The sequence below is a fragment of the Cervus elaphus genome, chromosome 14 (genome assembly GCF_910594005.1).
Source record: "Cervus elaphus chromosome 14, mCerEla1.1, whole genome shotgun sequence".
In the NCBI taxonomy this organism is placed as follows: Eukaryota; Metazoa; Chordata; class Mammalia; order Artiodactyla; family Cervidae; genus Cervus; species Cervus elaphus.
The window spans coordinates 66,988,001-66,999,390 of NC_057828.1; the positions used below are offsets into that span (position 1 = coordinate 66,988,001).

The 11,390-nt window shown below is 44.9% G+C and overlaps 1 protein-coding gene across 1 annotated transcript in view; it reads left to right on the plus strand.

Moving 5' to 3' along the window:
* C14H1orf21 (chromosome 14 C1orf21 homolog) overlaps positions 1-10,191 on the plus strand; it is a 233,203-nt gene extending 223,012 nt beyond the window's left edge. The window contains exon 6 of the mRNA XM_043923080.1: positions 9,397-10,191. Coding sequence (XP_043779015.1) covers positions 9,397-9,435 — 39 coding nt within the window. The 3' untranslated portion in view covers positions 9,436-10,191. The remainder of the gene's footprint in view (positions 1-9,396) is intronic.
* The last annotated feature ends 1,199 nt before the right edge of the window (positions 10,192-11,390 follow it).

Below are 11,390 nucleotides of genomic sequence, written 5' to 3' on the forward strand. Positions count from 1 at the left end.
ATGTAAAGGAAGCAGGCAGGAGTAAGAGAGTTAACATAATGCACAGGCTGGAAACCTACAGAGGTTCCCAGTGTCCTTCAGAGAGGTATGGGGAGAGGATGAGGAATTCTTCATTTGTCAGGTAGCCTGCTTTATGATGAGCTTAACAACGCATGGGCTATGCTATGCCAAGTCGCTACAATCACGTCCAACTCTCTGTGACCCCTTGGACTGTAGCCCGCCAGGCTCCTCTGTCCATGGGATTCTCCAGGCAAGAATACTGGAGTGGGTTGCCATGCCCTCCTCCAGAGGGTCTTCCCAACCCAAGAATCAAATCAGGGTGTCCTGCTCTGCAGGCAGATTCTTTACCATAGGAGCTACCAGGGAAGCCCTAACAATGTGTGCTTCCATACAAAAATAAGTCTTGTTAAAGCAAACTTCTCTGACCTGCGCAAGGATTCCATTAACTGTTCAAAAAGACAAAGATGAGAGTGCAGTCCTCCTAGGTTCCCTTACTCTGCTGCTCTCCCCAGGTGTCCCTTCCCAGTAAAGTCTTTCACTTTATCAGCAAGATAAAATCCAAAGATGAATAAGAGACATGCTCTGTTCTGCACCCTGTAGTAAGGGAAACAAACATTTGGGCTACAGTTTCTATAAGGCATGGTGGTGGGATGGAAGGACCACCAAGAGGGAAAAAGACCAAGTCTCCTTAAAGCTCTTGGTGATGTCGGAACATGATCGTAAGACTCGGTAGCTCCTAAGTGAAGGCGGGGGCTCCGCTCTCAGACTCCCTCCTCCTCCGCCTTCTCTTGCTGGGCTGTGTTTAGTTGCTCAGTCGTGTCCGACTCTGCGACCACATGGACTGTAGCCCATCAGGCTTCTCCATCCATGGGGATTCTCGAGACAAGAATACTGGAGTGGGTTGCCATGCCCTCCTCCAGGGGATCTTCCCAACCAAGGGATCAAACTCGGGTCTCCCAAACTGCAGGCAGACTCTACGGTCTGAGCCGCCAGGGAAGCCCTTTGATTTTTAGTAAGTTTACCACACTGTGTGACCATCAGTACTTTTAGAACATTTCCATCACTTTTAGAACATCACTTTTAGAACATTTCCATCACATCAGTAAGATCCCTCCTGCCTGCTTACAGCCAGTCCCCTTTCCGACCTCCAGCCCCAGGGAAACCAATCTGTATATTTTTAAAAACATGTATCTAGGATTTTATCATTGCTATTAATTAACAATAGAAATGATTGCTGTAATAAGGGTATGAACAATTTTATGACTCATTATACATATTACAAACTATTTTCCAAAGCAGCCATACCATTTTACAAGGCTGTAGAGTTGCATTTCATTGTGCACTCTCAAGAATTTTTAAATAGTATCTAATTGTTTTCCTTTGTATTTTTTGACGACTGAAACAGACCATTTTTTTATTTGTGTGTTTACAGACTTTATTTGTTCTGAATGAATTTCCACTTGTGCTCTTCCCTCTTACTGAGATCCTCTTAAGTTAATTTTTTATTGGTATGAGCTTCTCATATAACTTGTCATTTACATATTATATGCTGCTGGTATTTTCCCCACTGAGGTTTGCCTTTTTATTTTATTCTTTTTTTGATATATGCAAAGGTTCATTTTTACGTGATCAAATATGTCCATCTTTTTATTTTTCTTTGTGATCTTTGTCCATGCCTTTGAGGCTAAGAGTTATTTCCCTCTCAAGAGCTTTGACAGAAGTTCAGTTTTATGTTCTGTTTTGTCTTGTTAAGAATTAACACATCATTTCTCTTGGAATCTGTCACTTCTGGTGACCTCCTTTGTCAAATACTTAATTCTTACCTATTTTAGGCCGTATTACAAGGTTATCTGGTTCTGTGCCAGTGATTTTTTTGATGGGTGCACTTAGAGAATGAGGAAACTGACACATATGCAAGAGAGGGAGACCTGGGAGGAAACCTTGTTACTCGCAGGTAATGGACCAGGGGATGCTCTCAGTCTGGGTAGACCTAGCCTCCTGTTGCTAAGGCCCCAAGTATGCCTTTCTGTGGGAGTTACAGGGAGGCAGCATTTGGACTCAGCTCTTGAACACTTTCATGGGCAGCTTCGGAAAGTATCTGACATTTTCTAGTGAAAAAGAGGAGGCTCCCCGCCCATAATGTGGTCACTGGAGGTCTGTTCCGTGTTAGGTGCCAGTTCAGAGAGGAAGACCTCCATGTCCCCTTCCAACTCCAGAATCTCAGATCTCTCTAGATACTGTGCTTGCTTTCATTTATTCAACAAATTTTATTGAGCATTTAATATGTCAGTGGCGCTCGTCTAAGCTCTGGGGATGCAGCAGTGCAGAAAACAGTTTCTGCCACTGGATACTTCTATTCAAGGGGAAGACAGTCAGTAAAGAAACAAATTCATATATTTATAATGTCAGGTAAAGATAGGTAATATAAGTAAAAATCAATTCATCAATTGATGCTTTTGAACTGTGGTGTTGGAGAAGACTCTTGAAGGTCCCTTGGACTGCAAGGAGATCCAACCAGTCCATCCTAAAGGAGATCAGTCCTGGGTGTTCATTGGAAGGACTGATGTTGAAGCTGAAACTCCACTACTCTGGCCACGTGATGCGAAGAGATGACTCATTTGAAAAGACCCTGATGCTGGGAAAGATTGAGGGCAGGAGGAGAAGGGGACAACAAGAGGATGAGATGGTTGGATGGATCACCGATTCAGTGGACACGGGTTTGGGTGGACTCCGGGAGTTGGTGATGGACAGGGAGGCCTGGCGTGCTGCGGTTCATGGGGTCTCAAAGAGTCGGACACAACTGAGTGACTAAACTGAACTGGTAAGTAAAAATGAAGCAGAGTAAGAAGAGCTGTTTTATATTACGAGCTCAGTGAAGACAATGAGGTGACATTTGAGCAGAGGTCTAGACAATGCAAAGTAATGGATAGGGTGAGGGCTGAGGGCAGGAGGAGTCAGCCAGGAAGGGGAAGGAAGGACAAGCACCCAGGCCCGGAGGCATCACTTGTGTGAGGCCCTGAATGCAGAGAAGTGATCCAGCGGTGAGCCCAATTTCTCACATAGTCAGTTTATTAACAGTTGGATCTGTTGATCTCATTTTTCAGTATCATCATAAGAGCTATAATTTATTAATTCCCATGTGCCAAGCTTTGCTGATCACCTGTGTGTAATGACTACTAAGTCTCACAACAGCACTGCAAGCTAGGTCCTCCTGTCCCCATTTTACAGATGGGAAAACACGCTCACTGCTTCTTCTCGGGAACGTTCATCTCGGTCCAGACTGCCCCACTGGGGAAATACTCAGTTCACAGCTGTCTGTTACATGCTCAGTGCGTGCAGATTAGGCCAATGCACACATGTCTATAGAGAAGCACTAGAGACTTCTGTGATAAACTCACACCGGAAACTTGACTGCCAGCCCTAGCCTATTTGCCTACTTAACTTGAAGAGAAAAAGTACAGTAGGCACTTAGAAGGAATAATTCCTTTATTTGAAGTTGCTCTCTGAGCTGGTCCTCTTTAAACTAGCAGAATATAACATCATGGCAATGCCCTTTCCTTCACTGCACTGCAGTATTGTTAATTGTAAGTCTAGACCTTTCAACAAGTAGAAAATCCTTATCCTAGAACCTTAGAAATGTAGGAGTTGACATAAACTTCCAGTTTCCAAGAAAATCATGCATACAATTGAAGAGGACATGGAAACTACACGGAGTAAGGGTGTGGTCAGGGAAAGTGTTAGTCGCTCAGCCGTGTCTGACTCTTTGCAACCCCATGGACTGTAGCCCACCAGGCTCCTCTGTCCATGGAATTCTCCAGGCAAGAATACTGGAGTGGGTAGCCATTCCCTTCTCCACAGGATCCTCCCGACCCAGGGATCGAACCTGGGTCTCCTGCACTGAAGGCAGATTCTTTACCATCTGAGCCACGGTAGGCAAAACCTCCTAAGATTTTTTTGAGTCTGCACCACAGTGCCCCTCTGCTTCTTCAAACAGCCCCTCCTTGTCAGCATCATCGTGAGTTTCCATTCTTCACGCTTGTGGGGGCATCATGGGGACCTGGCTCTCTGTAGCTTTCTGTGTGTCCTTTGCACAAGGGAGGAATTGTGTCTAACAGCCCCTAATTCTGGCTGCATAAAGCATCTCTACAAAGACTTCCATTTTGTCGTCCCTTTGAGGGGAAAGGGCATGCTTCAGGCTGAGAGAATTGCTGTGAAGCTCCCACACCCAGCTCACTCCTGCTTCCTGCCTTCCACGGCTGAAGGTTTTAAGGTTCCCTCTTTAGCACAGTTCTTTAAAACTTCAAACTTCAAGTGAGACGTGAAGTCACGTTACAGTAACAAGCCTCCCTATTTTGCCCGGTAGAGCCAGTGGGTAGGTGGGGTCCCATGTGATGCTGAGATGGGGCTGCCTCCATAAGTTTTCTCAGGTTCCCCTTAAAATGACACTTGGCCATATGGGAACGCTTACTCTCCACATTTTTGATTTTCAAGTTTTCTATTCATAAAATAATTGGTTCTCAGAACTGCTGACAGGTGAAAATAACAAAAATAAAACTGATTTGAATTTAATCATCCGTTCACTGTAATCATTAACAAAAGAGGCAAGGATTAGCCCTGTTCTGGTCTTCGCTGAGATTTTCCCACAAGTAACAGGCATGGGACTCCTACCTACTTTGCAGGGTTGGTGTGAATCACCAATGAAATAGTGTCTGTAAGGCGGCTGATGCAATTTTTTTTCTCCTTCTCACAGTCATAATAATAATTTCAGAGAAGCAAATGCTTGGAAAATGAAAGTTGCTGTTCGGGGTTGACACAGAGGGTTTACAGAGATTTGTCCCTCAAAAGGGGGCACATTCTTTTTTGTATAGAATGTTCAGTTCAGTTCAGTCACTCAGTCGTGTCCGATTCTTTGCGACCCCATGAATCGCAGCACGCCAGGCCTCCCTGTCCACCACCAACTCCCGGAGTTTACTCAAACTCATGCCCATCGCGTTGGTGACGCCATCCAACCATCTCATCCTCTGTCGTCCCCTTCTCCTCCTGCCCCCAATCCCTCCCAGCATCAGGGTCTTTTTCAATGAGTCAACTCTTCACATGAGGTGGCCAAAGTATTGGAGTTTCAGCTTCAGCATCAGTCCTTCCAATGAACACCCAGGACTGATCTCCTTTAGGATGGACTGGTTGGATCTCCTTGCAGGCCAAGGGACCTTCAAGAGTCTTCTCCAACACCACAGTTCAAAAGCATTAATTTTTCGGCGCTCAACTTTCTTCACAGTCCAACTCTCACATCCATACATGACCACTGTAAAAACCATAGCCTTGACCAGATGGACCTTTGTTGGCAAAGTAATGTCTCTGCTTTTTAATATGCTATCTAGGTTGGTCATAACTTTCCTTCCAAGAAGTAAGTGTCTTTTAATTTCATGGTTGCAGTCACCATCTGCAGTGATTTTGGAGCCCAAAAAAATAAAGTCTGACACTGTTTCCACTGTTTCCCCATCTATTTCCCATGAGGTGATGGGACCAGATGCCATGATCTTAGTTTTCTGAATGTTAAGCTTTAAGCCAACCTAAGTATAGAATGTTAGATTCTTTCAATTCTCAAGTGCTTTACAATTTTCAAAATTTCACATACATGATTTCATGTAATCACATAATAATCCTTTTTTCCTCCTACCCCTTAAAAGAGGGCACTTTCTTATGGTAACAGTAATCCTGGAGGGTCTGAAACATTCCCTCTGCATAACCCTGTAACTCTACAGAGTTGGAGACTGCTTTATCGTTGAGTACACTAGTTCATGTGTGTGTGTGTGTGTGTGTGTCTGTATGTCTGTCTGTCTGTCTGTATGTCTGTATGTCTGTCTGTCTGTCTATCATTGCATCCAAGTCCTTCCTTGTGGATGAGGTGCCCTCTGAACCCCACATTGGCCGGCTGGGCCTTTGCTCTAAGGCTTTGTAAGAAGGGATGGGACCTAGGTGTCTGCCATAGAAGCTTTATTGGAGTTCTGGTCCATCTGGGGTATAAGACTGAGGTGGGAGGAAGGGTTCCCCGACACCTGGCAGATTACCATTTGTGACAACAGTTCACACCCCCCATCAGTCACAAGGAAGGTGGTCCCTGATATCTTGCCGTGGCCTGAACAAACACGGGTTTCAGCAGCAACAGTAGTAATCATAGAAGCAGCTGACAGTTACTGACCACCTGCTAGGTACTATATTTTTCCCATTTGATCCTGATCACAACCCAGTGAGACAGAGACCGTGATTATCCCCAGGGTGTCGAAGCCCAGTGATGTGCCCAGTGTCACATGGCAGTGTATGTGTCCACATATACACGGGGAAAGTCATCTTTCCTTCCCTAATAAAACCTCCATGGAAACGCCACAAGCCCACATTTCCCCTCCACCCACCCAGCACCCACCCACAGGTCTACTCTCTGAGCCCGGTGAGTTGTTTCTGATTGATGTGGGTGTGTCCCATTTCCCACAATGGAGAATAAACCCCCCACGTTCAGGGTCCATGAGGACTCCCTAGCTCCCCGTCGTGTGGCCCAGGGAGTGTCTCCAGGGCGGTTGGGGCCAAGACAGCAGCTGGCATCTGCTGGGGCAGTCTCACCAGGGAGGGGTTGGGAAGAAGATTGCCGAGTGCACACTTCTTTTGTCGGGATTGGTCACCTTGCCCAGGAGACGTTTTTATACAGCGAGTAGAACAAGCCTAGAGATGACACCAGGTTCAAAAACTCTGCCAGGAGCAAGGGTGAGAATTGGTAGTGTAATAGAAGAAACCAAAAGTCTGCTCACTGGTGAATCATCCAAAGAGAACAAGCCATCTGGGGCCAGTTAGCATGGGGACAGGCCACCCTCATGCATTCACGGGCCCTGAAGACTTCGTCATGTGGGAAAACTTCCTTATTTATCAAACACGCGTGTATATTTGTGTGCGACACATACCACATGTATAAAATTATGTGCCAGGCAGGACTGAATCACTCTATTGTTAACTCATTTAATCTTCAGAAGCCAGGTGAAGTTGGTACCGTCGTTACCTTTGTTTCACAAATGAGGAAAGTGAGACGCAGGGAGATATTGTGATCAGGATCCCAGAGCTAGTGTCACAAAGCCAGGATGACCACCCAGCCAAGTGGTACAGTTGTGCACTATGATGATGCTGAAATATTAAGAGAATGTGAGCTACTTCCAAACAGATGTTGTGACAAGAAACAAACCATGCATTTGAGAAATAGTTGTATGCAAACTTATTATTTTCTTTATGTTTGAGCTATGTTTAGGAATAAGTCTATTTAGACTTATTTAGAAATCATTATTTAGAAAATTTAGAAATTTTTCTAATTATTAGATAATTTAGAAATTTTTATTTTTTGTAGGTATTTAGAAAGTTTCATTTTTAAAGGAACTTGTTTCCCCCACAAATTGAAAAATGTATTTTAAAAGAAAGAGGTTGGGACTTCCCTGGTGGTCCAGTGGTTAAGATTCTGAGTTCCCAATGCAGGGGGCATGGGTTCGATCCCTAGTTAGGGAACTAAGATCCTATATACCACACAGTACAGCCAAAATAATACTAATAATTTAATTAAATGAAAGAGCTCCATCTCTCCCCACTGCTGCTAAGCCCTGGCCCCTAGCCATGGTCAAGCCCCTCCCCACGTTTCTCCCATCCTTGTCTAGGTCACGGGGAGGCTTGGATGAGAAGCACTTTAGACAGTCAGGACACGGCTCCCACTTCTGTTGAAAAGAAGACGTGGCCTATGATCACGTATACAAAACCCTAAGATATTAGCACAGGATGTTTGCAGAGACCAAACCCCAACTACCACCTATAAGAAAGTTAAAGATGTATGCATGACCTGCCAGAGACTGGATGTTGGGTAAAAGCTTTATGACTTTGGAAAACTTCTGGGCATCTCTGGGCTTTGTTGTTCTCATCTGAGAAATGGGAGAGGGGACGGTACATAAGACCTAGGGCTGTGGTGGCAGAATAAGCCACCACATTGGTACTTGAAAAGTGCTAAATATGGTACCCAACACGTACTCACCAAATTTGAGCATCGCATGATCTTAGCTGTTTACACCGCTGTGATCCAGGGGTCAAGGGCTAAGTCCTGTTGAGTCAGTACGATTGTCACTCCAGGAAATCGGAAACAACAAACAGAGACACAGGCTGAAAGTAACTGGAACTCGGTCACATTAATAGCCTCTCTCAGGAGGCAACGTCCATGTCATCCCACATGTATCCCTCCCAACCTTGGTTACTGAGCCTCTTGTTCTTTGGGCTACCCTTGTATCTTTCCAATACATTCCTCTTTTTTTTTTTCCTTAAAAGAAAGAAAGGAAGTGGTCAAAGATATAAATAGTATAGATACGTGACTTTATACAAAATCCTTATCTGTGAGACAGGCAGGGCAGAGACTTGTTCCCATGCTCTGTGAGGGATTACAGATCACAGACCTGTGTGCTTTGACCAAGACAGTCAGTGACGGGACATGTGGAACTTAAATCCCAGACCTAACTGTGCCTTCGTAGAGTATATACCCTGCTGGGGAGATGACAATATATGTTCAAAAGTAACAACTGGATGTAGTTCTTAAGCCTTCAAGTAACCTGTTTTGTCTAAGTTCTGTGGAGATGCAGCTGTGGAATGCTAGCAGCCCTGGCCCTAGGAGAAAGGGTCTTGTTCACTGTTCATTTTGTTTTCTCCTGTTCATGACAAACTGGTCTCCTGAATGGATCATCCATTTGGTGATTATGTGGTGAAAGGCGAGTCTTGGCTGTGCCTAGTGTAATATAAATCCTTACCAATACAAAGTGAAGAGTGAAAGTGAAAGTCACTCAGTCGTGTCTGACTCTTTGCGACCATGGACTTATATAGTCTGTGGAATTCTCTAGGCCAGAATACCAGAGTGGGTAGCCTTTCCCTTCTCCAGGGGATCTTCCCAACCCAGGGATCGAATCTGCATTGCAGACAGATTCTTTACCAGCTGAGCCACAAGGGAAACCCAGGAATACTGGAGTGGGTAGCCTATCCCTTCTCTGGGGGATCTTCCCAACCCAGGAATCAAGAACCGGGGTCTCCTGCATTGCAGGTGGATTCTTTACCAACTGAGCTATCAGGGAAGCCCTACCAATACAAAACAAAGGCTTATTAGAAGCTTACTAAAACTTGAAAGCAATGAGGTATATACAGTTTACAAGTTGGCCAATGTGTATTTATGACTTTTGTGTATTTACCTGGTGTAGTTACCTGGTGCCCAGCAGTCACTGAAGAAGCCTGGGTTTCACTGCAGGGAGACATAAACTGAGAAGATGAGTTGCAGGTAACTATCTCAAGCTCTGCTTTGAACTTCTCATTCACATCTTATTCTTTTCTTTTCCTCTCAAGGGTCGAGATTACTGTTCGGAAGAAGAAGATATCACATAGCACCAATCCTACCACTCAAACCGGGAGCTACTACTGTGTAAATAGGTTACACCCCAGTTGAAATCTTTGCAAAGGTCGGTTCTCTTCAGCGAACAGCACTATAGCAAAAGAAGATCGTTCCGTATCGTATGCCCCATTAAATTACAGTGTTTCTTAATGAACTTGCAAAGGAATATTGCTAAAAACAAACAAAAACTGTTATCGAACTTTCTTTGTTGCTGCTAGTTAAAACTTGTTGCAACTTTTCACTTCTCTCAGTGTCCAGGTCTGCAGCAAAATTCTGCAATTTCACCTTAAAGATACTGTTGGTTTTACAGATGCTCTCCAACGTATTTTCTAAAAGATGAGGTAGTGGTGAACTCAGATATCCAACTTCTGTTCTAGACTGGTTCTGCTTCTAAGACAAGCACCTCCTTCCCCCCTCCCTCCTCCCTGCCTCCCCCAGCAGTCCAGAGCCTTGCTTCTCACTGGCATTGTTGCGCTTTGGAGATGGGATGGTTGCTATGGCAAGCCTAGTTTCTCTGCTAAGAAGAAGTAGAGACGCTATTATCAATTCAAAGCATGTCATGACATGACTCCTGGAAGTGACATAGGAGCGGGCAGCAGGTGGTTTCATTTCCTGGGTCTCTTAATCAAAGATCAAGCTTGCAATATCAGTTTTGCTCAGATGCAGACGGAAGTGTGATCACAATCATTTTGAATCCCTCTTGCCCACTTTTTTTTCTAAGAAAATAAACATTTTACTGTTTTTATGTATCCTTGTCTTCTCCCATTCATCCAGCTCAATGTTTTATGATGATCCTGGGTGCGGAAGCTGAGTCCTCCTAGCAATGGCACCTTGATGGCTCCCTACCATCCCATGTACCACCCGCCACGCGAGCGCAGTGCTGGCAGTGGTCAGAGGTGATGAGGGGACACCCTGCGGCTTGTTAGGAGGGCCTGAAACCACCCCGTTACCTTTCACTTTGTCAGCAAATAGACCACCCTACTTCCTAATCCTCTCCCTTCGAGATGTCACGTGGGCCTTGCCACTGCTATTCTCTTGTTGGCAGCGCTGGATGGTGCAGTGAAAAGCCTTTGCCGCCTGGAAAACATAGTATCCCATTGACACTGGTGATGATTTTCAGAGATGCGAAAGCCAAAGCCCCGGGCCGTAGTGGGGAACGTGAACTGTGGGTTTGGTAGAGTTTATTTTTCCATATTCTATGAAGAGAATGATCTCTTCTCAAAGACAGAAGTAATATTTTTAACACATGTTGTCACAAGTAAATAGCAATCAAAAGGAGAAAATAACTTTTGTATTTTTTTAACATGTCCGATAGCTTTGACGAGAGTTCTCTTTGTTACTTTTGGGGGAGGGCACCCTGTTCAATGCCACGCCAGCAGTCCAGGTTTGGATTTGTTCCACCCACCCACACACACACACACACACACACACACACACACAAATAAAACACAGAAAAAGCACTGTATGTTTCTCTTTGTGGAGTTATGAACACAGAAGGCCTCACTATCAGCCACTGTACTGCCCTCCGAAGCTGGGTAGTTAATACGTTCTGGGTGGTCAAGAGATTACCTGCCACCTACTAGACTAGGAAGCTTAGTGTCATCTCGCTGCAAAGATGAGCCTTGACTTGAAAATCCATCCATATCGCTGATGGCACCACTAATGTGTCCAGGGAGAAATTCCTTATCTCCTTTTGGACCCAGAGCACACACCAAACATGAGGGGAAGGAAACTCAGTCAGGCACTAGAGAAAACGGACTGAAACATTAGCAACAAAAGCCCTTCCTTCTTTCCGCCGGCAGCGGCAGCTATTTTGGGGAGCAGCTGTGGTTGTTACATAAATAGAGACGCAGCCAAAATTTCAGGCTTTTTATCCTGCTTCAAGCAGAAAAAAATGCAGGGAGAGTTCAAGTCGCCTAGGGTTTTGCATCCCCTCCCTTTGTATGGT